The following is a 27,696-nucleotide window of genomic DNA, read 5'->3' as shown; positions in this document are numbered from 1 at the left end:
TTTGCCATTCTACCAAACATCGACGTGCCAACACTGTCGACCCGTCCCGGAACTGGCATCTCCTCTCCCTCTAGCCCTCCTCCTCCTCCATCCCTCTCCGGAATATGCGTTGACTGTAGCCTCTTCCTTCTTCCACTTTTGTCTTTTTCTCTTCTTCGACCTCGTCTCTTTTTTTTTTACCCGTCCGTTTCGCCAGCGCCCATTTCCGCCTGTTTAACCCTTCGTGTCTCTGCGTCTCGCTGCCACGTTCGACTGCTCTTCTCTAGCCGCCCGACCGGTCTTGCTGTCTCACTTGTGTCGCTGCACCTTCATTCCGTTTGCGATTCGAACCGACCACCACACTATCCTCCCTTGCACACGCGCCCACCGCCCGTTTCTGCTTACCTCGCTCCTCGCCGCCGCGCCTCTTCAAACACGACTGTGGCCTTGGTGACTGGCCAGATAGCCCCCCGACCGAGACTGCCCGTTTCTGCGACGAGATACGCCCTGCGTCGAGACTCGATTCTTCAAACTCTTCTCCTCCAATTCTTAACCGTGTTGCATTGACTCGTTGTCCGACACACACCCAGAGACTGCCCTTTATTTGCGCCTCACGGCCCAAGTCTGACGACATTCCGACGCTTACTCCCGTCTCAACGACTTTCCTTTCATCTTTATACGCGCCCTCGACGCCGCTGTCCTCGGACCCAGCAGGACTGTTTTCCTCCGATCGACGCCTCTGCGAAACACCTCTTTTCTCACCTTGACTCTGCTTTACAAACGGCCGCCTAATAGTCGCGCCGATTGTTGCAATAATTTCTCGTAACACACGGTGCGGCATCTGGTACGAAACCATGCCGTCCGCTGCCGCCCGTCGACTATACGAGGATCAAATACCGACTTTCATGTCCGTGTTTGATCTGGACGCTGATACCATGGGCGACTGCGAGACCGTTACCGTCCTCGAACCGAAGCTCGTTGGCATGGACTCCAAGACTGTCCTGCCCACGCACGGTCAGGATGGTACCATTCACCAGGACCAAAACCATAAACATAGCGACAGCACATCGACGCAAATGTCAGAGTCGGCCGACTCCTCGCCTACCACAACATTATCAACCACTGACTCGTCACCTCTTACTGATCGCTCACCCTCTTCCTCGCCGGACTCTCCCGTCAATACCAACCTTATTCCTCTCAACAACTACCCGAGTACTACCTTTGGCGCACTTGCCTTGAGCAATGTCACTAGCTCCTTCCCGGCCAGCGACTCGCCTGCCCTCAGCCGTCCTATGACCTGTCCCGCCCCCCGTCGCCCGCGTAACATGAAGGGTCTCTCTATTCTCCCGCCTCTAGCTGTCACCACCATGACCAAGGCTTCCGCGATCGAGCCCCCCTCGCCCTGCTTCATCAAGCCTCAAATACAGGCCATGAAACGCAAACCCAGCCAGCTCAGCCTCCGTACAAACACCAATGAACTTGTACGACCAGTCCTCCAGGTACCGCCTTCACCTGCCTTGCCGCCCATGCTTCAGCGCCGCGCGCTTAAACACTCAACATCGACACCGCATATGCTGAGTATTATCAAGACCTCGCAAGCCCCGATTCTCCCACCCTTGCCTTCCTCGCGGATGCTCGAACGCAACGAATCTGGACTCTCTGAGGTTCTGCGACCCATGAAGACTGGTATGCGCTCTTCCTTTGACGCTGCCATCACTGAAGAGGATTCGCCCATCAAACCACAAATGGCGAACCGCCACGGGTGTGAGCCATATGACGAGAGTATCAACAACGAAGACCAAAAGTCGCCCACATATCCCGGTGGCCCTATCGCCATCTACGATGACAACGTATATCTGTATCTGGAACCCACCGCAGAAGAGGCCGCCAAATTTGACGTCGTCTTCAATGTTGCGCGTGAAGTCGAGAATCCCTTTGAGGTGCTGAAGCGAAAGCAGGCCGAGGAGCTCGCAAGTCAAATACAGCCTGACTCTAGTCCAATTCCCGACACTGCTGTCACTGCTGCCAGCTTCGCCACCGCCTTTGAATTTCAGCCCGACGACGGTACCATTGAAACGCCAACCACGCCCAAGCCCAACCCGCTCAAGGCTCCTGAATACATTCATATCCCTTGGGACCACAACACTGATATTGCACCAGATCTGATGCAGCTGTGTGAAATCATCCATGGTCGTACCAAGCAGGGTAAAAAGGTTCTAATCCACTGTCAACAGGGCGCGAGCCGCTCTGCCAGCTTGATTATTGCCTATGGCTTATACCTCAACCCCGGACTGAGCGTCAACGACGCCTATCATGCTGCCCAGGCCAAGAGCCGCTGGATCAGCCCCAACATGAAGCTCATGTACTCGCTACAAGACTTTCAAAAAGAAATCTCCAAGAAACGGTCGGCCCCAAGCTCGTCCGCTTTCCGCCCCCGCACAGGACGCAGTCCCAACAAGCATCGTCTAACCTTGTCAGCCGATGCCATTGACGTATCTCCCAAGGAACCCTTATCGGCGCCATTACCAAGTGAGGAGGAAAAGTCGAGGGAAGAAATGCTCAAGGACGGCAGTAAACGCGCCCGCGGGAACTCGTCCCCAGGCCTGCAAAGCGTGTCACCCGGGCCGGCCTCAGCCCCATTGACCTTTTCCTGGAAGAATATCGAACCCTTTGCCCCGGTAGAAAATGACAACAGCAAGGATATTGAGCTGCCAGTGCCGCCAATGCCCACGATGGCAGCTCCGTCGCCCCCCATTCCGCCAATGCCCACCGAGGCACCTCCGCCCATTCCAGGTCTCGCGCCTCTGCGGCTTGGTCGCGTGCCACAGCGACCCAAGTCAAGCATGAGCCGACCGGAACCCAGCTCCAATAAGAATACCGCCTTGTGGCTGGGTAGCTTACAACCGCCTCCTGGTCCCCGGCCGCGGTCCAGCGTGGGCACACGGCCGCTTCCGCTGCGCAGCTACCAAGACCAGATGCCCACCGTGCTTGATCCCCGGGCCCTTGCGCCCACCGCGAGCCACCAGACCGTCGAGCTCGCCCCGACAACACCCCTCGACGAACCGCCGCTGATGTCGCCCCGTGCCGAGACCATGACGAACGCGCTTCCCGACTATACTGGCTTTTCCGGATTCGCTGGTATGCGATTCATGGACACGGCGGCTGCGCCTGTGCCCGTTGACAGCGGCCTGTTTTCACCGCGCGGCACGACGTTTCCGCGCGAGGCGGCATTTTTCTTTGGTCAGCCAGCCCCGACGACGGACCCGCGCAGTCCACCAACGAGAGGCGAGGTGCCCATTATCCGATCAATTGATGACCTGTTATGAGAAGGGATTTTCCTTGACGAACTTGGCGTTTAACCCTATTATATATACAACCAAGCCTCCACGACGCGCCAGCCCGGCAGAGCAGGACTTGCTGCCGTTTATTCTCTTACATTATTTCGAATCCACTCCTTTAATCCAAGCCCTCTGTGGCAAATATTCACACCACCCCCTCCCAGAACTATTTTGCATGCCCTCGGCGTTTTGTGCGCAGAGCCACACGAATTCTCTTTTTTCATCTTTTGAGCAAAAAAAAAGACTTTTTACACGTTGGGCGTTGTATACAATCAGCGATACCCCCCTGCCGTTTCCTCTGGTGGAAATCACAGTCGGTCACGACGCATTTTTGCATACGCTGGGCTTGTCATGAGCCCAAACGAACTCTTTACTTTTGACCAGTTCTTCTCTTTTTCTCTATTGCAGGTGCGAAAAGGAGATGAGAAGAGCGCCATCTTTTTTTAATTTCCTTTTTTTCTTACATGCGGAACTAAATCTTTTTGGTTCCGCGTCTGTCGTTTATTCTCACGGGGCCGGTGGTAATACAAGTGATTTTTTTCTCTTTTGGGAAGTCTATTCGCCCTTTGTTGCGTGTAGTCTTACACCGGGGCGTGTGGCATGAGTTTCTTTTTTTCTTCGGTTTTGGTTTCTTAGTTATGATGATGCTTATTAGGCGTGACGGAGGCTGGGCAGTTTCCAAATGCCGGGAGATGTCTGTGGAAATACAAAAGCGATGACCATGATACTCAGTTTGTGCATACCATGTGAATGTCGTGAACGTTGAATATCTGAGTTGGTAAGACGTCTTTTATCCTGTCGAAAGTCATCTCGTTGTATTCATAACTAGGAGCCAGCCAATGTTTTTCGCCTTGGACTGGCTGGTAAAGACAAAGAAAAAATATTATGTATATATAATTCTATTCCCCCTCCAATACCGCATCTTACATCTCTCTGTCTTATTTTTTTTATGAAGAGAATACGTATATACAGTTCTATTCCCCACTGCAACACCGCACCCTGACATCTCCTAGTCGTCCTTCTATAAAGAGATTATGTATATACAAGTCTATTCCCCTCTCCAACTCCATACCCTTGTCATCTCCTTTGTCTCCTTTTTTTTTCACCTTCTTCATCCCGACTTGGCCTTCTTCGCCTCCTCCTTGGCCATCTTGTCCCTCCTCGCAATCCCCGCCTCCACACCGATGCCGCCAAAGACCAAGCCCACGCCGAGCCACTGCATGCCGGTCAGCCGATGCCCAAACGCCAGCACCGACAGAATCATGGTGAACATTTTGCGCGTCACCGTCACCGTCACCAGCAGCACTGATGAAAACGTCGACAGCGTGTAAACTAACACATCATTAGCCTGTTTTCTTTTTCTTTTTTTTTTGCTCGCTTCGCTCGACGTCGGCCCGTAAACCATCTTCATCTGCCCTTCTAAAACCGGGCATGACACAAAGTGCGTGACGCACAACCACCCACGTCGAGCGAAGCGAGGAACCCATAAAAACTTACAGATAAATACTTGGCCGACGGCACCGCAGACGGCAAAGCCGAGCACATCCCACCACACCGCCGGGTACCGTGCCATAAACGCCATCGCAGCACCCATCTCACCCGCATCTCCGGTGCCCACCCCGAGCCACTCACCGGCGCCCGTCGCCGCGAGCAGCGCCGGCCCGACGAGCAGGTACGCGCCGGTGACGAGCGAGCTCATGGCATTGTTGGCGCACATCATTTGGGGGCCGGCGTACGGCTGAAAGGCGCCAAAGATGTAGTCCTGGGTGCTATTCGTCAGCCCGTCAAACAGCAGGTTGATGCCGAGCAGCAGCATGCCCCAGGCCGCGCTCGCCTCGTCGCCGAGCTTGCTCCCGCGCTTCTTGCGCCCCGAGTGCAGCGTGAAGACGGCCACGCCGGCCGTCACCGCCGCCACGACCGCGTACTTGTGCAGCGGGTACCGCCGCCGAAACACCGTCACGTGCAGCAGCATCACCGGCACCAGCTTGCAGCTCTTGGCCAGCAGGAACGTGATGTAGTCGAGGTGCGCCAGGCTCGCGTAGCCAAACGGGGACGCCAGGCTCGACGTCACGGCCACGAGCGCGAGCGGCGCCAGTATGCGCGCCGAGGGAATGACGGGCGGCACGCGCGCGCCGCGCGGCGTCGACGCGACGAGGTACACGAGGCCGACGAGCGCGGCCAGGACCGACTGGATCGTGTTGAGGAAGACGGGAAAGTGCCAGACTTCCTGCGCGGGGCCGTGGCGCGTCGTGGTCAATTTTTCTTGGAGGTACGCCCAGATCAGGCTGTAAATACAACAACGTTAGTTAGTTTGATTTCTCAAGCTCCAAAGAGCGGCAAGTTGATTAGGAAGGAGCGCACAAGGAGGCGTAGATGCCCGCGACGGCAATGACGAGCTGCACAACGCCCGCCTCCGCTTTGGCCGGCGCAGGCTTGCCCACGACAGCAGATCCATTCGGCTTGGGCTTTGCGTTGGACGACTCCCAGGCGGCTGTTTCCTTGTTGAAGAACTCCGATGACGCCTGGCGTTTGTTGGGCACTTGCTTCGTGCGCGTCATGGCTCGAATGATTTTGTGTGTGGTGGGCGGATAGGGATCAGTGTCGTGCGCTGTTCGTGCCTCGTATCAATTGGTAGAAAACGACAAGAAAAGAAGGGAGGATTCGCATAAAAACGAGAGAAAAGAAAGCGCGCTTGAAAAATCAGGACGGCGTGGACAGGTGTGTAGTGTCAACTCTTGGATTTGGCAACTGGACAAGTTGGCTTCATGGCTAGCTTGCCCCCAGATTTAGATGGACCCTGGATGGTGGGTGGGGCTAATGGAGATAGCGAGTGCCGCGACGCCACAGGCACAGGTTAACAGTAATTAAGTAGAGGTAGGTAGCCTGTAAAATAAATATAGCAGTCCAGGAACTCTGTAAACTTACACCATGTTACGTGTCAACAACACCACCACTTAGCCTCACGCACATCAGCTGCATAACTCATCAAAGTCAGAAGAGAAGTAGCAATATATTTCATCCCGGCCAGAGGCTAAATACTAGTAATTACCCCGTGACCCGATGCCCAATCAAAAAGACAATGCCATGCAAACGGCAAAGGGGTATAAGCAAGAGATGAGTGAATCGCCAGCCCAACTGGGCTCAAACTAGGTTTTTTGTTTTGTAAAGCAAAGCAAGTCGTGCGTCAGGACAGAAGAGAGGGAGGATATCATGATTCCAGAGGGCGCGGCGCGCACCTTGTCGGGGAGGCGGAGTTGTAGAGTGTCCCAGGGTGACAATGTCGTGGTATCAGCATAAGTCATGGAGCCAGCGCACATGCTCCGAAGAATAAAACAAAAAAGACATGCGAGCCTGCATAGCTAAAGTTTATACAGTGAAAGCGTCGATCAAAGGCGGATAATGTTCAGTGGCGGTGTCGTAGAGGCGGAAGGAGAGTTGTGTGAATCGACGTTGTGAGTTGAAGCAGAGTGAAGAGTTCGAATCCCAGTCGCAAGCGTAAACAAATGAAGCAAAGAATGATAACGCGGCTCACTACTGGAATGAAAGTGCGTCGCCGTGGATGATGCTGGTCCTTTTGCCAAGAATCACGAGACTGGTTCTTGCGCAGAGGCTGCCAAAACGCCATTCAAATAAAGCCCATGCATAAGTGGTATAAAAAACGCAGGTAAGAGAGCAACGCAGCAATCATGCAAACGTGCAAACGTGCCTACTCCGTGTCCTGGAGCTGGCTCCGACGCATCTTTTCGGCTTCGAGGTTTTCGTACAGGAGGAAGAGGGCAGATTCATTAGCCTTGGCCGTGCCCATGATAGTAAACATGCGTTCACCAGTCTCATCGTGGGGGGCCTAAACAGTTAGCTGGGCCATTTACATTGTGTGTCTCAGACATACCTTGGCAATGGAAATGCGGGCACCAGACGTCTTGCGGATTTCCGATATCTTGCTACCGGCACGGCCGATGATGCATCCAACCATGTCTGCGGGGATCGAGATGTTTTGCGTCTGGATCTCCTCGCCATTCTCATCATGGGTAGGAGGGCCGCGAGAGGCGGCATCAGAGTCGGAGCGACGAGAAAAGGGACGAGAACCACCGCCGTTGCTAAAATCAGAGCCGTTGCCGGTGCGCATGACACGGGGGGTGCTGTACTCGGCGCGTGTGTTGCCCGTGGCGGCAAAGCTACCGGTGCTACCGGTGCTGCCAGTGGTGCCAGCCTGAGTGCGGACGACGGGGTTGTACAAAACGGTGCCAGTGCCGCGCTGCCAGTCATCGACAAGGCACTTGCAAATCTCCCAAAGAGCGCGTTGAATGCCTTCGGGGGTTCCCTGAACTTCGACAATGCGCTCGGTCGACTGGGGCAGCATTTCCTTTTGGGCGACCATGCGGACACCAGATACGTCCTGTATGTGTTTGATCTTCAGGCCTTGACGTCCAATGACGGTGCCCATCTGGTTATGCGAGATGAGTAGCTTGATGGCTTTGATGCGTCAGTAAAACAAAGTGTAGGGCTTATGGGCTTTGATACATACGGTGAGTCCCGTTGCCTTGGACAACGCCGCCCATGCCCATGGCGGGAGCACCTTCGAGGAGCGCACGTGCAACAATGGCGTAGGCGCGAGAAATGGCGTCGCATCCTCCCGTGATGGTGAGAACGCGGTCATGAACGCCCTGGACGACCTTGGACACGCCGGCTTTGACACCGGTCTCGTCACGTAGATCGGCGACGTTCTTGCCACCCTTGCCGATGATGACGCCTGCTTCCTTGGAGGAAACTATGGCACGGAGGGTGAGCTGGGCCTGGGCGTACTCCTCGTCCGTCTTAGGGGCGGGTTCACCGTCGGGTCCGAGGCGGTCCTCCATCTTGAGGTGATCCATGGAGTCCATGAGGTCGTTGGAGCCATTGGAGGAGTGGATATCCTGAGTAGACATGGTGGGTGGAATGAGGGAGATGACGTAGGCAAACGAAAGCTCGGGATGGGAGGAATCGAGAGGTTTTGGATACTGCAAAAGTAGTGTTAGCATCGTGAGAAGATACCATCATAACAAATTGCTGGCGATAGGAGCTGCATTGCCAAGAGGCGTAGACGTTGAGCACGTGTGGCCTGGGGGCCGAGACGTGCTACTGGCCGCGCCGACCAGGGGATGCGCCAGCAAGCAAACATTATCCACGTACCTGAATCCTGTTCCAAAGAGAAGAGGAAAAGGTTGATTAGGACGGCGGGAGGAGCTCAACAATGGTCAATGGCCGTTGAAGAAGTGTTTTTTGGTGAGTCGACGTGGGATGAACGCGACGACGTTGGCGGGGTCGAGGAACGGGGAGGCGGCGGGGGGGAAGGGCGTTGAGTTGAGGGAGAGAGATGAGCTGAAGATGTCGAGGACAGAGGCGGGAGGAGGAGTGGTCGGGAAAGGAGATGGAAGAGGAGGAAGAGAGAGGGTTAGGCGAGGGGTTGGAGAGGCGGGAGGAAGAAGGTGAAGTTGGCGTAGCAGGAGTGGTGGAGGGCGAAAAAAAAAGAGCTTGGTGGAGGTGACAAGGTAGGTGAAGGAGGAGAAAACGGCAGGGACTGTCGCAGGAGCGCAAATTGGGAGCCCTGGAAGGACCGCTGGACAGGCCCATTGAGAGCCCACCAGTAGAATCAGGCGGCCAGGACCCCTCCTCAACAGACGAGGCGGGGTTTGCATCTCTACTTGCTGGGTACTTGTCTTCGTGTCTATTAGACGCGTCCTCAACAAGTTCCTCGTAGGTACAGTCACCACAATAACAAACCTCCACCTTCTAGGTAAACAATTGATGTCGACAACGTGACAAGATGAAGATGCCTTTTTTTTTCCTTTCGAATTTTCATCTTAGAACATTTGAAGAAGGAAAAATTGGAATTCCCCATTGAACGGTTTGCCTATCAACCTGATGCTTTTTTCCCTTGTCAAACTGCTTACTACCTAGGTACGCCACCAGGGCACCACCAGCTCCCTTCTTCACGTCATGGTGACTCCCAGCCAGCCAACCAACCAGCGGCAGTGGGACCCGTTCCGGTGCTGGTGCGGGGGCGGTTTGCCGTGAGCTTCATTAACTTGAGCAACACAAGAAGCTCAAATCACCAACATGGCAAGCATGGCCATGCCCTTGTCGACCAAGCGATGACGTCGCTGCGCGCGCCGGAACACGGCATTGGTTCACGCCTGGTTCACTGTCGCCAATCCCTTCCCCGCTTCTCACATCCCAATGTCTGCGGCAGCAGAGCCGGCACCCATTACCGATATCCGGACATGATCTACATGACGAGGTTTAATTGCAGGCGTATTCTTCTTGCGATAGTGTACATTATTTTCTTTCTTCTTCATGCCGGGAGCATGGCCCCTCTCGGCTGACACTCGGCCGTTGCATGAAGCATATACTGAAATTACCCCCAAACGAGCTTGCACCAGCAAATAAACAGATTACCGCTGCCGCAGACTCTTTTCATGCTCCAACCAGAAATTCTTGCACGCCCGGTGTCCCCAATGCTCTACCCACCACTCGCCAAAGCTATCTTCCACCTCAAAATCCACCTTGGCGATGCGCTCGTCCCGCTTCAGCCCGCACACCACGCACGCCTTGCGCGCCGTGCCCACCATCTTGGCCGTGTGCGCCGACAACGTCTCGCTGAGCTCCGGCACCCGCAGGCCGGCCTGGGCCGCCGCCACCACCGACCGCAGCCGCCCGACCTGCTCGCGCCACACGGCCACCACGTCGGCCGCCTCGCGGTCCTCGCGCGCCGCTTGTGTCTTGTCCACGCCCGCCAGCTTCATGCCTTTGCTGCCGGCCGCGGATATGGACATGCTCTTGGCTAAGATCTTGTCGCGGTGCCACCGGTGCTTTCGGCCGGCTATGATGCGCGCCGCTGTCGTCGCGAGTGAGAGGTAGCCTTGTAGAAACTGCACCGCTTTGGGATCGGACAGGATCTTCTCCTTGACACTGCCGCTTAGCCCCAATGTCGATTTGAAGAGGGCGCTTCCGGAGCCCAACAGCTCGGGGAAGAGCGAGAGCAGAACGGATGGAGGTGGCACATTGACGGGCGGTGCAGTATCGTCCGAAGATGTAGCTGTGTTTTGTATCAAAGTATTGTCTGAAGACGTAGTTGTGTTTTGTGCCGGGGTATCTGTCGAATTCCAATCCCACGAGGACGGATCAGGTATCGTGTCCATCGCCCTCCCGCTGGTGCTGGGTAGACTCGGCTCATCGTCCCAAGCGGCCCATTCCTCATCATTGCTAGCCGTCGCCCATGAGTTTGCCGATTTTGGTACTGACACATTGGTTTTATTTTGCCCCTTCGGCTGAGTCTTCGGTTGTGTTATCTTCTGCGTCTTGGTCGACGCTGCGTGTGTCTCGAATTGCGTCCAGTTCAGGTCTTGTATTGAAGATCTCTTGGGTTCTGAACTAGCCGGTATTGAAGCCCCAAAGTGTAGCGCACCGCTGGCGCTTGAAGTATGCGGCTCTTGCCGACTCTCCTGCGCCGGAATAGGGTCATCCAGCGATAGAAGATCCATAGACGGCATGGAAGGTTGTGGCGGTGCTCGAGCAGACGCCGCCTCTTTTCGGGGCGCCGGTTTTGTCGTTGTAGATGGCTGCTGGAAAGCTTCAAAATCGCCAAATTCATCATCGCTCTCCCCCGCGAATTCCCCGTCTTCTAATTCAAAGTCTGCGGCGTCAAACAGCACGCCTGGGTCGTTGTCCTGCGACGGTACCGGATTCCTCCGCTTGGGCTGTGGTAGCGGCTGTGTACCTTGCGTATCTCGGAGAGCTGTTTGCGAGGGACTCGACAATGTGTTTTCTGGAAACCCGCGAGCTTGCCGTGCTTGAGCTGGCAACGTAAATGACGGGGCTGCATTGCCAGCAGGACGATCCGACGTCACCGGCATGCTCCCCGTTTGAGCAGTCGTCGTGCCTGGCCATGCTATCGTCTGCGCAGGAGGTTGTTGATAGGTTTGCTCTATTTGGCTCGGCTGAGGAGCGTCTGGCTCTGCTACCTCGAAATCACCCCACCCGTCGTCTTCATCCGCGACATTTTGCGGTTGCGGTGCTGCTGCGGGCGACGACCACGACGGCTGCGCCGGGAAAGACGACCATTGCTGAGGCGAATGGAAAGAGTTCAATGACGGGCTGCCGCTCAAGTAGCCCTTTTTATCGTTGCTCCCCGCATGAACAGCATATTGCTGTGCCGGAGCGCTGACTGCACCATGGTACAGTGGTTGAGTTGATTGCGTGGTCGGAATCTGATCAGCATTCCCTTGGCTGAACTCGGCAAACAGATCCGCTGACATGACAACTCAAAGCATCCAACTTCCAAGAGGCTGCTGCAATTGATTGAGAGAACCAAGGCTCCTTGCGCGGCAGCAAGGATGCTGTACTAATATGGGGCCAAGAACAAGCCACATTATGTGGCTAGTGTCGCCGCCGTGAGGCGGGACACGTTCTCAGGGTCGTAGAGGTGATGTTATCTAGTTCTATTATTATTACTACATAACTAGATTTATAGTCGTTTTTACGCTTACTTTTTTCAGATTTGCCATCTCATTTATCGTTGAATTATCTCTATTTTTACTTGACCGGTATGACTGCTGCCACTGTGTGTGCAGCTACTATTAATAGCCATTCGTTAGGTATGAAAGCAGCGCGAAGAGCTACTGCGAATAAGCTACATCTTGCTTTAGAATCAGCCGCTGTGGTGCATCTTGTTATCCTCGAATGCCTCAAACAATTTTCGAGAGAAGGTTCGGAGTCACGAGGTCCACTGCATTTAAGTACCTCGGGGGTACCGTTCCAGCCATGCAGCTTGCTGGGCTAAATGGGTACTATTCTGGTTTCTTTTCGTGATTCGCGCCTCTCTGACTGGTCAGAAACGCTGCAAGTAACTTTAACCAGCCTTCCCCCGCACCGTCAACGGGATACTTGATTCTTAGCATCATCGAATACGGCTACCCATTATCTGCCCCTTTGACCGTGCATCACCAACTATACTCCCAGATTATCCATCGCTGATAGCCCCCCAGCACCAAGAACCGCGAAAATGGGTGAGCCCGATGTCAAGCGCCTCAAGACCGACGATGAGCCCGAGTATGAATTGATCTACTGGCCCGGCCTCCCCGGCCGCGGCGAGTTCGTGCGGCTGCTGTTTGAAGAGGCCGGCGTGCCGTACACGGACCACGCCCAGGTGCCGGACCAAGCCGTCGCCCAGGTCCTCGCCCTCACCGACGCCAAGAACACCGGCGACGCCAGCAACCCGCCCATCTTTGCGGTGCCGGCCCTCCGGCACGGCGCCGTCCTGCTCAACCAGACACCCAACATCCTCCTCTACCTCGCGCCCAAGCTCGGGCTGTCGCCGCCGCCGACCGAGACGGCCTTTTACCACCTGCACCAGGCCAGCCTCACCATCCTCGACGGCTTCTGCAACGAGGTCCACGAGACGCACCACCCCATCGCCGTCTCGCTCTTCTACGAGGACCAAAAGGCGGAGGCCAAGCGGCGCTCCAAGGCCTTTATCGAGGAGCGCGCGCCCAAGTACCTCGCCTACGTGCAGCGGCTGCTCGACGCCAAGACGAGCGGCGAGGGGCCGTGGATCCACGGCAACAGCCTGACCTATGTCGACCTTGTTCTCTTCCAGGTACGTTCCCGTTTCGAATGGGCAGAGCGTCGCTGCTAACAGGAAACAAAGTGCATCGACGGCACGTTGTTCGCATTCCCCAAGACGATGGCGCAGCTCAAGAGCTCAGGCAAGTATGATGGCGTCTTTGCGCTCTACGATGCCGTCAAGGAGCGGCCAAAGATCAAAGCCTACTTGGCGAGCGAGCGACATCAAAAGTATGCCGACGGCATCTGGCGCCACTATCCGGAACTAGAAGCGACGATGGAGGCTGAGGTGACAGTGAAGGAGTAGCAAGTTGTACATGTTATTGGATACTTTGTCCATTGCTTTCCAGTCTCGTCGACGAATTTCGCGATTGTCTGTTCAGAGCTCTTGTCCGACTCGTGAGAAATAATGGAACCAAGAAGAAGAAAAAAAAATTGAAAAATTATAGAAGAGAAAAATAACTATCGGAGATGAGGTACTCTCGGGTTCTCGCCGAAGCGCTTAGTTGCCGCCCATGCCCTTGTAGATGGCGGCGTGAGCCTGGCGGTGTCCCTCGCGCAGCTGGCTGTTCTGGGCGGCGGGAATGGGCTCCTCGGCGCTGGCCGGGGTGATGGTGTACTTGAAGTGGTCGGCCGGCACCTGGAGGTCGGCGAAGACGCCGCCGGTGCCGCCGGCGTTGGGGGCGTAGCTGGCGCCGTTGGTGTGGCCGCCGAGGTTTCCGAGCAGGCTGGTGATGCCGCTGAGGATACTGCCGCCTTGCTGGCCTGGATTTTTTTGTCAGAGTTTTTTTTAATAACACAGGCCTTTTTTTTTTCAAAAGAGGGGGGAAATTACTCACGCTTATCGACGGGCGCGGCTGCGACAACGGCAGCGAGCAGCGAAACGGTGGCGATGGAGAAGCGCATGTTGAAGTATCGAGTTAAAAAGAATTGGCTGGCGAAGCAAAATTTGCTGTAAAAGAGTGTATAGTAGCGAATGACTGTCAAAGTGAACGAGTTTGCAGGTGTCAACAACGAACGCGCCATCCCGTCGTCTTTATACGGCGATGGCCTCAAAACTACGCCATCGTACTGCTCAGCTGTCCTGGCTGCGCACCCGTGCGCGCGCGTGCGGGCCCCAAGCGTTCATGCCGAGAAATACATTGACGAGAAAACCTGCACCAATTGCGGATACGCAGGTCGTTTCAGGGTGCGTGTCGAACGACGGCGGCGCTCCACGTCCAAGCCCGCGTCTGTGCGGCTGCGACGGCATGAACGGCATCTCCTTCTGAACATAGTAATCAATATAAGACGAGCCGTGCAATGTTTCGATCTGGCCTTGATGGGCTGATACATGCAAGTTGAAGGGGGTCATTAATAGTAGGGGTTGGCCAAGGCGGCGTGGAAGACGGAGCGATGTGGTGATCGATGAGCTTCGCAGATGGTCATCAACTCTGTGCTGGATGCAGCAAACAGAAGCCTCCGTTGATTGGGTGGATTTGGCGAAGGTCTTACTCGAGACGTGATAGAGTAATCAATATATATACTTATCAGAGATGTCTGTTTAATTCCAATGTAGACCATAGTTCCTTCCTTGCGTGAACGTTTGCACGAAATGAGTCCATCATTCGACTCTACATTATAGTCTGCTTCAACACCCCCTTCACACTTTGATATGGCCGCATCTTTTTGAACCCTTATCGTCTGATTTATCAAGATCAAACTTTGTTTGCAAGCGTAGCCGATCAAAATAACGGTACTCTTGGCGTGGGGAAGACTAGCATAATCGCCAATATCTTGCTCACACCAACTCCATCGGGAAGCATGAAAATACACGCATGTCCCATATTTGTACATTTCAATTCCAATCAGTTCCTATACTGTATATCGCGACTCATCGCCAGGAACACCAAGCTCCAGAGCTGCCTCACATCGCTCTCCGTCCCGGCCCCCGCGCCCGGCGGCGGCGGGAGCACGCCGAGCGGCGCGTACGTGAACCCGTCCCGGCGCGTCGAATTCGGCGAATACGTCCAGCTCCACACCTCGGACTGCAGCGTGCTCTGGTTGTCCTCAATTACGTCCCAGATGCGATTGTACGCGGCCCGAAGCGCGCCGTACACGGACACGTCGAGGCAGAACGCCGCCGGCTGGCTGGTGGTGGTGTTGCCGCATCGTCCCAGCTGCAGCGCAAACCCCTGGGCTACAAGGGCGAGCTGCCAGCTCCAGACGACGGTGCCGTGGTACGCCGCGTTGGTAAAGTTGGCAATGATGGTGGCATCCCCGGACAGGGCTGGGTTCGCCACGACGGCGCCAATCGGCGTCGTGAGCCCGGCGGGAAAGGGGCGCAGGATAGCATTCGCAGTCGAGTTGATGAATTCGGTGAGCTGGTTTTCATCATCCGTCGTATTGAAAAGAAGCACGTTGCGGAACGCAGTGTCGGTATGCGTGATGCGGAGGGGGCCCGAATCATTCGCACTTGGCAGAGCAAGGCCATAGTCCACAAGCGTCTCTCCAGAAGAGTAGTTCGCCACAGAGTCTGCGTGTGTCGGACCGTTGTAGAATGTATTTTCCTTGACGTAATTCTCCAGTAGCGCGGTGCTGTTGCCGACAGAGTCGCTGTATTTGAAAAATGCGAGCGTCTTGTTCTGCCACACGTCGGCGCGCTGGCCAGCCGCCGCCCGCCACTTTTGCGCGTCCTCGGCCGGAAAGACACCGGACATGGCGGACAAGCTGGCAATCGCGCGCAGAGCAGCCGGCACAAGTGCGCAGTTGACGTCAAACGGGATGCGGCCATTCGCTAGACCGCGTTCGGAGTCACGCCACTGTCCGACTGGAACGCCGTCCTGCAGATGCATCAGATTGGCCGCCGTCTGCTGCTGTTCGAAAGCCGCCGTGAGGTTCATAATCTTGGAGGCCAGTCTGTGACCCAAGTCGCCCCACGTCATGTTCTTGTTCGCCACATTCACCGCGCCAGCCTTGGTCGTCAGCAGCGGCCTCACGCGTTCGGGCGATCCTTGGAAGTATCTGTTCATGAGAATGGGCAGATAGTAGTCGGTATCAATCATTTGATAGGTAAACCCGGCGGCCGTGGAGTTGAAGATGCCGTTTTGCATGTTGGTGAAGGTGGCATAGTCGCCAATGGTCTCTTCGTGGGCCACCGTGCCGTCAGTCTTGTTGATGCGCTCCAGCGCCGCGCCCAAAACGGCTTCCATGGCGGACCCGGGGCCGCTCTTTAGGATCGGCTGCAGCAAGAGGGTAGCAATCATGCTGTCCCTGCCAAAGTAGGTCAGGAAGCGCCAGCCGCCGGCGAGAAGCTTGTCAGAGTACGAAAAGAAGGACAAGGCGTCGACTTGTTCGGGGTCTATACCGACAAGCGACATGGATTCGTTGCGTAGGATATCCTGCGGCTTTAGCTGCTTCAGCTGCGGGTAGTTGTAAGTGGCGGAGAAGCGGTAGAAGCCGGCACCGAGCGTGACAGTCTTATTGGTGACGTGAACCCGTCCGTCCTGGTTCTGCCAAGGCGAGAGTGTGAGGGTTGTGGTGGTGACGTTGTCGAGCCACAGGCGGGATATCTGCACGGCGGTGCCGTTGACGTGTTGGATCTTGACAGCATCCTGGATCAAGGGCGTGAGAAGGCTCGGGCCTTCGACAAAGTCGCGAATGGTGCGCACGCTGCCGAGAATGGACAGGGATAATGAAGCGGAGTTATTGAAAGACAGAACCCCTTGGACGCCAGTCTTGGGTTCTTTTGACGAGCCATTCTGCACCACGGACGACAGAGGAGAGCCCAGTGTCGAGTTGACGAGCGCGATGGCGAGACTGCCATTGTTGCCGTTTTGGGGCGCGAAGAAGGCGCACACGCCGCTGTTGCCGCCCGGCCAGGCGACAATCAAGCGCGGTCCGATGATGGAGAGATTGCTGTCTGGAAGTGGGCTTGTGATGACGGCCTGGGCATCGACATGGCAGTCCGAGTAGAAGTAGTTGTCGTAAGGGGGGTCGGGTAGGTGTAGGGTCGTAGCCGCGCACGAGGAAGTAGAGGCTACTGCCGTGGCTGCAAGAAGGAGGAAAGCTGCAATGAGAAGCATCATGGCTGCAGGAGTAATGATTGTTTGGAAATGCAACTCTTGCCGGTGACGAGTAGACATGACTTTTACATAGATTGCCACTACCCCTCACCCCGCATTTGAGGGGTGGCGATGGACTGGCAGGTTGGCTGTTGGATGCCATGATGCCAACATTTGGAGTGATGTAGCACATTGTTGGCTTTGGGCTAGTGAGAAGCAGGTTTTTGTCGCCATTATCGGTAGAGTGGCGATTTGCTCGGCAGTGAGGCCCGTTTGTTGGAAACGCCACAGGAGCAAGCCACTTACACGTCGAGGCGGCGGCAATAAGGTGGCTGTAGCGCGCGGAAATTGGATCAGGACGTTATTTCTGGTGAAGGAGGATGGGAAAAGCTGACAACATTTTTTCCAAAGAAAAGAATCTACTGCTATTGATTACCTAGTGCCTCTTGACGAATCCATGGACTCGGCTGGATAAGTCTAGTTGCGCTCTGCATTTCCCAAGTTTCCACTCAGGACCGGGTTCTATTGGGCAAGTGTGCCCGCTCAGATACTATTCGCTGCACACTCACACATCGTTGAGTTTTGAAGGCACCGAAGAGTTTTTTTTTTTTTTCAAATTTATTCCGTCTGCATGTCACATTCTATTGAATTCTTATTACAGAGCATGTCCTTTCGGCGCGGCATTTTGCCAAAAATCAACTCGAGCTGGGCACGCATCAACTACCCTACACAAGTGCACGTCGCGGGCGCTCCATATCGCCCATGGCAACGGCAATGAAAATTGTGCGATTTTGACAGTAACTAGGAGTTGACTAACAAGGCCGTTTTGCGATGAAGATCAAACATGCAGCTTATTATAGCGTGCCGCCCGCACACTGGTTGTCCGTGACGGCGACTCGGCGACCCCGCGACTCATGAGATGGAACAGGTCTGACGGGCATTGTTCGTCAAAAACAAGTGTCAAACCCGTTTGCTGCACGGTCCATGTCGTATGGTAGCAGTATCATGAGCAACTCCCAACTCCGTCTTCTTGTTTGCAATTTGATTGAATGCACGAGCCACGTTGCTTGATGCCTTCTGGAACCCGGGGTGCAGAAGCTTCTGTGCGGCAAAGGGATCGTTGTCTCTCTTCTTAATTAAACCCTGTCGAAGCAAAAGCAGCGGCCGCTGGTTTGTCCCACTAAACAAGGCACCCATATCCTATTCACTACCCCATGCAATAGTCAACGTTATCGTGGAGAAGAGTTTGTGTTTGTGGTTTGGAGGGGCCCGGGCGCCGCGGAGAAGCAAGACAAAAAAAGATATTAGTTGGTAAAAAGAAACGATTTTTTTATAGAGGAAAACGGCTGCGGTCGCTGATGAACAAGGCAACAAGGCCGTCGCTGTACTACCCCGCGAGACAAATTTCGTCACCAGGATTTGCCCGAGCTTCGGAGTTGGTGGTGGTACAGAGTAATACTTTTTGTTCTGATTTGCTATTTGAAAGAGGTTGGGCGGGCGACACGCTGGCTGCTCCCTCCAGGTAGATACCTCGAGCAAATACGCAAATACAGGCTTGCCAACGTTACATGAGCCATAGCCTGTAACCATCTCCCAAGGCTGGGCGGGCGCTGTTGCGCTGTTGCCTGCTTGGTGGCGGCGGAATCGGAGGGGTGCACTCTGTAATTTGCAGTGTGACAAAGGAGTAGTTATTCTGGCTAATTATAACAAGAATAAATGTTTGGCCATGTCCGCGGCAACCCGTTGACCAACCAGATTCCCGTCACGTCAACACGCGCATCTGGTTGGCCGATGACCAGTACGAGTGACTACCGTTAGTTAACCTGTAGGTTGGTAGGTTACAACCACACATTTCGTCACGAGTCCGGCGCGTAAATTATGTGAGGAAAGCCTCGCAGCGCGAATGTACATCTTTTTTTAACATGTTTGCCTGCCAGATCGATCGGTTGGTTGGGGAAAGTAGCTAATAAAAAGCGTACGGGCGCACCCACTGAGTTGAGACAAGGGCTGCTGTGCTTCCGACACTCGGCGCAGGTTCTGGAATCAAGCCAAGCGCCTTGGGAGAAGCAAACTTGGGCTGGATGCAATATTGTTTTGTTGTTGGGCCTTGTTGCGTGCCTGTTATTTTTTCTCTCGTCTCCCCCTTTTCTTCAACCCTCACCAACTTTTGTACCTATGTAGTTACTTATTTAGTGCACTTTCTTTTTCTTGTGCCCTTGATGAAGCCTTGGAAAAATGTCTCGACTAGGTAACTTGTACAGTTACTTTGCGATCTATCAGATGGGAAAAGAGGCCATATTATGTATCAGTAACGAAAAAGAAAAAAAACCGGTACGCTGGATAGGTCAACACGGAAAACGTCTCGAAAGCTGGGTATATCCTTGGCAGTCATTCCGGAACGCCGGGAACCTCGCGAACCGGCTTTTTTGTCAGACTTTTTTGATGAACCTAGGTAGGTACTTTGTAGATAGTGCAGCGCTGGCAACCCTTATCCTTACCGCCTGAAGCCATCTCTGCCGCCACGCGGGGGGGCGTGTGCAGCGAAACGAAACAGCGGCCCGTCTTCACGTTCCAAAGAATAATGTAGGGGAGCATGGAGCATGTATGTATTAATAATTAGTCACCCACCCGGCCCATCCAGCAAGACGGTACACACGGTACCAACTGGTTGGGCGCTGAAAATGCGGTCGAGTCACACATTTATATGTAGGTACGGAAGCTCGCTGCTGCAACCCATCGCCTTATCAAGATGCGTGTCAGAGGGCGGTGAAAATTCGTCCGGCTCGGAACGCCCAGAATGTGGTCATCCGGGGCTTCCTAGTTATGTACATACATACTAGGTATGTAGGTAGCTGGCCACGCTGTACAGATTACGGAGTACTGATATGCAAACCGTGTACTCCGTACGCGATGCCATCTGCGCAAATGCCCGACATTTCGAGAGCTGCGACCGACGTCCGTACCTTTGCTCGGGGGCTCCTCTTTAGGAGTCATCGTCTATTGCTGGCTCCCGCCAGCCGACAGGATGCCACCACTTGCATCGTGCAGCCCTTTTCAGCCTGGGTGAGGAACAAGAGGCAGCCTGAAAATGACGCAGAGAAGAAAGAACGAACTACTCCGTAACCGCATGTACCAGTATGTAACCACCTACCTAGGTATCTACCTTATGGGGGAGCGAGGAGCCGCCCGCCCTGAAGATGATGGGCGTGCCGTGCCGGCTCTTGTCAAGACTACGATGCCGGATCAATTCCAAACGAGCAGCACGGGGAGCAGGAGCCTAGTCTGCCGCCCGCCTCGGTTTTTTTTTTCCTTTCAAAAAACCCCAGGGGGAAGCAAAACCGCCCGCGGTCCCAGCCGAAACATTTCTTTTTCGACTGTGCCCAACCGTGCACACCCTTGCGTCCATCCAGAAAGACCCTTGCGTCGCGCAATATCAGTAAAAAAAAAGAAAAAAAAAAAAAAAACTTGCCGCGCGAAAGAAGACTATTAGTATGTACAGGTTTTTGAAAAGAAAGGGAACAAAGCGGTCAAAACTGCAAAGCGACTCATGTAGTGCCCCGTGGCTGCATCGTCTTCTAGTTATCAGCGGCGGTCGGTGAGTTGATGTGCGCATGGCGTTTTGTCGCCGTAACAAAGGGCGGTAACAGAAAGAAAAGTTTCTGGCACGACTTTGCAATGTTGGAGGCAACGAGCAACGAGTTGGGAGCGCTTCTACGCCCACGCCCCCCGGCGACTTGACAAAGGGCCGCCCAAAGGGGCAGCTTGAACACGGCCGGCAACCCGTTGCTCTCACCCCCCCCTTCCGGTTATTTCTTGATACTGATTCGTTACATTTCATTACTCACAACCCCTACGTACTTTGATTCACTTTGGGTGCCACGCGCCGTCTGAGAGTTGATGCCGTGTTTCCTCTTTGCCCTCTTTGCCCACCCTCCTCGGCCATCGTCTTCAGGCGGTGATGCTTCGTACCAACGTATTAATAGAAATCAATGACTCCTCCCCTTTGTATCATGCCCGAGCCTTGCTTGTCTCTTTGTATCAGCTATTTTTCTCTTTTTCCCTGCCTTTGGATCGTTGCTACGTCTTTGATCTTCAGTACATGCCGATACAGTCGTTATTTGCATCCAGCTTATTCATAGTACGACACCATTCTCGCAAGCGCTGAGTGCATCACCGCCGACGCCGATAACATCAGCCTGACTCATCACCAAAAAAAATTCCGGCCCCGGAACCCAGTCAAAACGTTGCGTCTCACAGCTTGGACACTTTGTCGAAACCTCTCGAATCCCATCATTTCGCTACGACTTGCAAATTGGAACCGGATCCATACTTCCGAACACCCGGGCAAAAGTCGCGACCCGAGGCGAACTTGAAGAAGAAGCTTCGCTAGTTGCAACTTATTCATACCAGATAGGCCCTTGGCTCCAACCGCCCTTGGCTCCAACCGCCCTCGGCCCCAGGCTATTGCCACAGATTGCCAGCCCGGCTGTGCTTACTCGCGTAGCAAAGTACAATCGGTGTGCCTCCCATTCACCACTTCACACCCCCCCTACCGACATCCCCCACCCCCCCCCCCCTTCCCCAGGCTCACAAGCCAGAAGAAGCACAAGCCAGAGACGTCTCCGGGCGCAGTTCTTATTATAAGCCCTACTGCACTCACACTTGCTTCCCTTTCACACGGTTCACCTCAAACAAAGACACAAGCAAGCGACAGCCGCCATACCCTCTTATAACATCCTTCCCTCCCCACGCTTGTCTCCTACCCCAGATCCTCCATCAACAACAACACTTACCATACTCGACCCCACGACTTGTCGGCTCCTGCCCACAACCCCATACATCCATCACCAAACCACTCTATACAACATACAGACAGACATGCCAACAGCAACCATGTACGGTTCATTTGGCTCCTACAGCTCCATGGGCATCGGCTCATTACCCATGAGCAGCACCAGCAGCGTCACATCCCGCGACGAGTCGTGCGCCTTTCCGTCGTGGCCGCGCCGCGCCTCGCTCAGCTCTCCCTCGTCCTCGTCCTCCTCCTCGACCGCCTACGAACCCCGGGCCAGCGCGTATCTCTCCGACGACGACCTGTTCCTGTCCGACGAGCCCAGCGGCTCCGAGAGCGGCGACGACGTGTGCTGCCGCAGCAGCGTGGCCAGCGTCAGCGCCTCGCCGCCCTTGGTCAGCGTCGATCTCGTCTCGCCGCTCCGCTCGCCCCCCAGCGAGGCCGAGATGCTCGACGCGCAGCGCCAGCGCAGCAACATGCGCAAGGACCTGATCCGCATGGTGCAGCAGGAAAAGGAGCGCCGCAAGCAGCAGGCCAGCAAGAGCCGTCGCGCAGCGGCCTCGAAGAAGAGCAGCCGCCCCTACGCCATGGCACCCATCACCGAGGCCGAAGAATGAGGCGCATCTCGGTCCGAAAACCCTTACCTTGCTTGGTCTGCCCCAGCGCCCCCAGCGCCGACTTGTATTGTGAGCCACATGTCAATAGATGCACTGGCCACACGGGCGCCTCCCCGGAAAGCTTATTCCACGGACTCTCCACAAAAGAAGGCGCGCCTAGCCCGACACCAAAAAAGGCCGACCGACTTTTTCACAAGGCAAAAACACGGTTTCACTCTTGGGCGGCTACTCTTTTTGTTTCTCTCGTTGCAACAAACAGGCAGAGAGCCTCTGCCTGGAAATGACGTACACAGACAGCCCGCCTGCAAGGGCTGTCAAAGGGGGGATTTCTCGGAGCGCCACACCAAGAGTACAAGATACCCCGTCTGTGGCGGTGACGCCCCGCCAAACACAAGTCTCGGACACTTGGGCACACATGTGGGACCGGGTCCTGTCGGAACGCCAAAAAGGCAACCCGCGATACATGCCGAGGGCCGGCCTTCCTCCATACTGCTGCCTGCTGCCTGGTACCGCCCAGCGCTCAACAACCCCAGCGGCGATTTTCACTCACTCAAAAGTCCGCCCCTGGACATTCAGGGTCTCGCTCACATGTGAATCGCCACTTTGAACATGCGCAGAGCCGCAACCACTTCTTCCCCAACTTTGATTACCCCAGGCTTGTTCTTGTTCCCGGCTATCTGCCTCGGCTGGTGACTGGCACCCGCTTATATTCTTCCTCTTCTTGTTCCATTTCTTATCGACCTTGACGGGATATAACCATTTTTTTACCATCTTCACATGTTTTCTTCTTCTCCTCATCATCAGCGTACACGCCTTTCTGAGTCAGCTTGTTAGCATCTGAGCGAGCCATTCGATTTCTTTATTCCCTTCTTCTTTTTCTTCTTCTTTTCTTCTTCTTTTCTTCTTCTTTTCTTCTTTGGTTTTTGTTGCATTTTATTATAATACGACAGTACAGCACACTGTGGATTGTTTCGGCAATCAGGGGCATTTGCCTTTCTTCTTTTTTTACTTGGTTCACACGCATTAGATAGTCACGTTTAGGATACCCCCCCCTTTCTCCCAGTCTTGAGCTATGGAAAGACTTTTTAGCTAGTTTTCAATACCCATTTGTTACTCTTTTTTTCAACAGCAGTGCCCCATGCAAAATACCGTGACGTGAACGCTGGCTCGTCATTTCTTCCGCTCGGCTTCCCATGGATTATTCGGCCACGAGCAATCAAAAAGAGTCATCAACCAGGGCTTGTAATGCTCGTCAATATATCGGCAAATGTCCGTCAGCACCTTGACGAGCCGGTATATCGATAGCAGAGTGCGCGTCGAGCCCATCGGGACCCCGTCCAGCAGCACAATCTCCTTGCCGCGATCGCAGCCAAAGTAGAGGTACCAGTCGTGGCCCGCCACGTACACGAGCGGCAGCACCGGTATCAGCGGCCGTCTATGCGGCTCCGGGATGCCCTCGACGCCCCGGGACGGCCACCAGGCCCCACAGGTTCCTCCATACCACGCACCCGGATCGGTCCCGTACTTGGCGTCCAGAAAGCTCGACAGCCGGTTGTGCAGCGCCGCGGCGTGGACGCCCAGATCGAGCCCCCACAGGTCCACGTCGGCCGCCACCGCCGAGGACGGCGCGCGCGTCGCGATGAAGGCGCCGATCGGGTCGTTGTTGCCCACAAGCTCGTCGAACTCGTCCACGTCCCCGGATACGTGGTTGACAAACGGATCCGGCCTGCCAGGCACGTCCAGCTTGCGCGCGATGCTGCCCGACAGCCGCACCTTGTCGCAAATGTCAATCGTGAAGCTCATCCGCCGCCCGTCCACGGCGCCGGGCTTCTCGCGCAGCAGCTCCTCGGTCACGGAGTCATACGCGAGGAGCACATCGACGTCGCCGTACTGGCACCGCAGCGTCTGCTCCCCAGGAGCGGTCCCGACAACATGTTCGATGAGCGGCCGCCTCACTTTTTCGTTCCACTCCGCGTCGTGCGCGCCGCAGCGCGCCGCCGCGTCGACCAGTTTCATGAGCGTGCCCAGCTCCTTCCCGCGCTGCTCGCGCTCGTTGCGCTGCTGAAAGGCCTGGCCGTTGACGAACGGGCCGGGGTAGAAAAAGGACGACGGCAGCGGGCCCTCCTGCCCCAGCTCCGCCGTCACGTCCTCGCGGATGCAGGCGGGGAGGAAAAGCGTGGCCGGTTCGTCGTCCCGCCGGGCCAGGGAAAAGTACAGCTGCCAGAGCGGCCTGGGCAGCAGCGCGGTGGCCCTTTTCCAGCGTGTGTTCCTGGCGCAGCACGGGGGGCCGGAGCCTGCTCAGCCATTTGTGCGCGAGACTCTCCTTTTGCGGCCGCCGCGGTTCAGCCGCGCGCGTAGACTGTGCTCTGGACGCGGCGGCATCTGGATTCGCCTGTGGCGGCAGAGGGGAGGCGATGCGGCCGGTCTGCTGGGGTGGCTCGGCCTGGCTGTTGCTCGCCGCCAGGGCGTGCGCATCCAGCAAGGCCTGATGCTTGACAGCGAGGTTGGCTCGGTGTTGCTCCCACGTGATGCTCGTCGGACATCGTCCGCCGGCAATATCCAATTTGATAAGCTCGTCGTCTTCGCGGGCTTTTCTTTTGCGATCCAAGTAGGCCTGGTACGCGCCGACGGGGGCTGGCGCGTTGCCAGTAGAACCTGGGCCCCTTTCTTCGCTCAGCGCGGGAGTATGAACGGCGTTGTGGACTGTGCTCTCTCCTGTTGACATATTGACATGTAGGGTGTTTTATTTTTACAGCGCAAGTAGTGTAGGAGCGTAGGATGTCGAGAAGGGCGGATGCAGAAGGCGTTGAGTAGCCCCACCCCCGACGTGTTCTCGCGTGTTGGGTGGTGAGTGATAAGAGAGTTCTCAGGAAAGATCCAAGGGGCATCGTGTATTATAAATAAGTTACTCGGGATATTCTAGGGGAGCTGTGCAGAAGGGTATCACAAACTATAATATACAAAGTTGCCGCTTCGTCCCTAGCAACAAAAAAACGAAGGTCTCATGATAGTTATATCTAGTACCGATAAAATCACTATCAGTATTGGATTTCAGCCTCTCCCAAAATTAATCAAACAACTCAGTTATGCAATCAAGATGTTCTTTCTCCAGGTATTTTCCAACAAAGCGCAAGTTTTTGATCAAAAGGTAAATGTCCGCCAAATCACGCGTACCTCCGATCCATTGGCCATCGAGCAAGTCCACATGGGCGCCGCGATCGCAGGCAAAGTACAGATACCACTCATGCCCGCGCACACAAAATTGAGGGCTAGCCGGAATCAGGGGACGCTCCCATATCTCGCGACCGTCATCGTATGGGCGATCCAAGCCTGCGCGCTCATCATGCCTCCAATGCTCCTTGTGCGCCTCAGTGCACCCCTCGCTGAACCCGTCCTTGCCTTCCCCCAGCGGCATATCTAGAACAGGCCAGTGTGCGTCCAGAATTTCGGTCAACCTCTTGTGGACAGCGGCGACCTGGCGTCCCATTTCGGCGCCCCAGTCGGCCACGGCGTCTTGCTCCGGCTGCGTCGCGCTCGTTTCGAAGAAGCAGGCCACGGGTGAGAAGCAGTTCACGAATGAGAACCGCAACTCGTCCTGCTCCCACGGGTTCACAGTTCCCCCCTCGTAGAAATCCACGTCTGTACCTGCTTGCACCCTTTCCAACAACCGGTGCTCCTCCAAGAACAGGCCCATGGTCACCCTTCCTGTCTGTTTAGGCGGGCGGTTCGTAGCAGAGGTCGGGACAGGGTCAGCTATTCTTATATGCTTTGCTGGGAGGACTTTGTGGCGAACGTTGGGGAATTCAGCCATGACATGCTTCAGGAGGGGCATGCGGACATTGGTGTTCCAACGAGAATCAGGGAACTTATTTGCCTCGCATTCGTTTGCTTTGGCAATAAGAACTTCGACATTGTCAAAGTGCTTCTCAGCGTTGAAGCCTGTATACAGCGCCAAGCCAGCCTGAGTCTGGCAAGAGGCCTGGTCAGGGTAGAAGAAAGCATCAGGTAACGGCCCTCGCCCGAGCCGGTCTGTGATGATGTCTCTCATGGATGAGGGGAAGAAGAACCGATAGCGACCGGGAGAATCCGTACCCCGGCGCAGCTCAACATGGAGTTCCCAAAGGCTGTTTGGGAGCATAGTGATCGCATCCGTATTGGTCGCTGCTTTGCCAATCACATTCGGCGATAGTTTCGCCAGCTAGTCATGCCGCTCCTTACTCGCCTGCGATCTAAGTCGTGAAGTAGACGGCGGTGGAGAAGGTGCGCGCAGGTGTGACGTCGGAGATGCCACGGACGACAATGCAGCGCCGTTGAGACCCCCCGGCGTTATAGTATTTGCGACACGGCGAGTTGCTCTAGAACCCGCTCTCGCGCGGCCCGTGTCAGCATGGCTGTTATGAGCCATGTTTCGACCATTGTAAAACACCGCTCCATCTTCTATGCTCTGGTCCGAGTAGTGACTCGCACTGTATTGTATCGCGTCGGGCCTCGGTGTGCTCTCTTCCGATAAGGGGACGAACAGTCCATCGTCCGAGCCCATGTCAGCTGGCGACGAGGTCGAGGACGCCACTTCATGCTGGGCCGTTGTAGGTTTCTCGAGGACAAATCCCAGCGCTGCCAGATCCTCTTTAAAGGGGAGAAGTCGAAGATATCGCGCTACCTCTGCTTCGGAATCGAGCGCTCTTGCCGAGTTGGGATGATTGGTTCGCTGTCTCTTGCGGCTCGGTTCTTCGGGGGCAGATTCTGTCGTGGAAGTTGGGGAAGGCCATGTGCGGCTGGTGCCCCGAGCCCATGCTGTCCCATTTTCGGATCCGATGGCGCCGTGTGTAGGTTCGCGGTGGCGAATGCTGGAAATCATTGAGGCCTCTCTGGGGGGTTGTGGTACGTGGTGAAGATGGCACCGGTTTGTACTTGGGAGCGCGTGAGACGTGTAAAGTGGCCCTGAAGCGTTCTGAACGCGGCCGACGCGGCGGCCTGGCAAGACAGGTTGGCAAGAACGTGACTGCTCTACCAGATGAAAACAATGAAATTTGAAAATGGATCCTACTCTTATTATTACCAACTAATGGATTTTTGTCATGTTGATGGAAGGTATTCTGAGTAGTATCAGCGCGTTTTCGTTCCCGCGTACCAATCTCACTATCTGCTCGCGGCCAATCTCATGTTTCCACGCCTATAATTAAGCCCTCGATTTGACCATATAATACGTCATTGAAGACTTGAGCTTGGACAATAGATGCGGCAAAGAGCCTTGTGGGATTCTTCGTCGCTGCAGCCTTTCGTTTTCCAATCCTGCTGTGGCAATCGTGCCTTGTAATCTGTCGTAA

General features: G+C 55.1%; 9 protein-coding genes across 9 annotated transcripts; 3 read left to right on the top strand and 6 right to left on the bottom strand.

Moving 5' to 3' along the window:
• Positions 1 to 833: 833 nt before the first annotated feature.
• On the top strand, positions 834 to 3,305 carry CCM_02415 (protein-tyrosine phosphatase, putative; the record flags this gene model as incomplete). Its single annotated transcript, XM_006667567.1, has 1 exon — positions 834 to 3,305. One exon carries the CDS (start codon positions 834 to 836, stop codon positions 3,303 to 3,305), a length of 2,472 nt encoding a protein of 823 aa, XP_006667630.1.
• A 1,123-nt stretch (positions 3,306 to 4,428) lies between these two features.
• Positions 4,429 to 5,875, bottom strand: CCM_02414 (solute carrier family 35 member B1 protein; the record flags this gene model as incomplete). The annotated part of the gene is made up of 3 exons (XM_006667566.1): positions 4,429 to 4,649; positions 4,815 to 5,602; positions 5,679 to 5,875. The coding sequence occupies 3 exons, from the start codon at positions 5,873 to 5,875 to the stop codon at positions 4,429 to 4,431; spliced, it is 1,206 nt and encodes a 401-aa protein (XP_006667629.1).
• An 828-nt stretch (positions 5,876 to 6,703) lies between these two features.
• Positions 6,704 to 8,242, bottom strand: CCM_02413 (KH domain RNA-binding protein; the record flags this gene model as incomplete). The annotated part of the gene is made up of 4 exons (XM_006667565.1): positions 6,704 to 6,848; positions 7,028 to 7,161; positions 7,207 to 7,790; positions 7,843 to 8,242. 4 exons carry the CDS (start codon positions 8,240 to 8,242, stop codon positions 6,704 to 6,706), a joined length of 1,263 nt encoding a protein of 420 aa, XP_006667628.1.
• Positions 8,243 to 9,748: 1,506 nt separating this feature from the next.
• On the bottom strand, positions 9,749 to 11,611 carry CCM_02412 (serine/threonine-protein kinase ppk6; the record flags this gene model as incomplete). Its single annotated transcript, XM_006667564.1, has 1 exon — positions 9,749 to 11,611. One exon carries the CDS (start codon positions 11,609 to 11,611, stop codon positions 9,749 to 9,751), a length of 1,863 nt encoding a protein of 620 aa, XP_006667627.1.
• Positions 11,612 to 12,357: 746 nt separating this feature from the next.
• Positions 12,358 to 13,224, top strand: CCM_02411 (glutathione S-transferase family protein, putative; the record flags this gene model as incomplete). The annotated part of the gene is made up of 2 exons (XM_006667563.1): positions 12,358 to 12,951; positions 12,994 to 13,224. The coding sequence occupies 2 exons, from the start codon at positions 12,358 to 12,360 to the stop codon at positions 13,222 to 13,224; spliced, it is 825 nt and encodes a 274-aa protein (XP_006667626.1).
• Positions 13,225 to 13,419: 195 nt separating this feature from the next.
• Positions 13,420 to 13,823, bottom strand: CCM_02410 (uncharacterized protein; the record flags this gene model as incomplete). Its single annotated transcript, XM_006667562.1, has 2 exons — positions 13,420 to 13,682; positions 13,757 to 13,823. The coding sequence occupies 2 exons, from the start codon at positions 13,821 to 13,823 to the stop codon at positions 13,420 to 13,422; spliced, it is 330 nt and encodes a 109-aa protein (XP_006667625.1).
• Positions 13,824 to 14,764: 941 nt separating this feature from the next.
• Positions 14,765 to 16,984, bottom strand: CCM_02409 (putative lipoprotein; the record flags this gene model as incomplete). Its single annotated transcript, XM_006667561.1, has 1 exon — positions 14,765 to 16,984. One exon carries the CDS (start codon positions 16,982 to 16,984, stop codon positions 14,765 to 14,767), a length of 2,220 nt encoding a protein of 739 aa, XP_006667624.1.
• A 2,886-nt stretch (positions 16,985 to 19,870) lies between these two features.
• CCM_02408 (uncharacterized protein) lies at positions 19,871 to 22,369 on the top strand (the record flags this gene model as incomplete). The annotated part of the gene is made up of 6 exons (XM_006667560.1): positions 19,871 to 20,023; positions 20,097 to 20,240; positions 20,608 to 20,814; positions 21,218 to 21,477; positions 21,546 to 21,591; positions 21,833 to 22,369. 6 exons carry the CDS (start codon positions 19,871 to 19,873, stop codon positions 22,367 to 22,369), a joined length of 1,347 nt encoding a protein of 448 aa, XP_006667623.1.
• A 1,170-nt stretch (positions 22,370 to 23,539) lies between these two features.
• On the bottom strand, positions 23,540 to 25,094 carry CCM_02407 (uncharacterized protein; the record flags this gene model as incomplete). Its single annotated transcript, XM_006667559.1, has 2 exons — positions 23,540 to 24,517; positions 24,585 to 25,094. 2 exons carry the CDS (start codon positions 25,092 to 25,094, stop codon positions 23,540 to 23,542), a joined length of 1,488 nt encoding a protein of 495 aa, XP_006667622.1.
• Between the last annotated feature and the right edge of the window lie 2,602 nt (positions 25,095 to 27,696).

The sequence above is a fragment of the Cordyceps militaris genome (genome assembly GCF_000225605.1).
Source record: "Cordyceps militaris CM01 unplaced genomic scaffold CCM_S00002, whole genome shotgun sequence".
In the NCBI taxonomy this organism is placed as follows: domain Eukaryota; kingdom Fungi; phylum Ascomycota; class Sordariomycetes; order Hypocreales; family Cordycipitaceae; genus Cordyceps; species Cordyceps militaris.
Note: the sequence above shows the minus strand (reverse complement) of the source record. Positions and strands in the feature narration are given on the sequence as shown.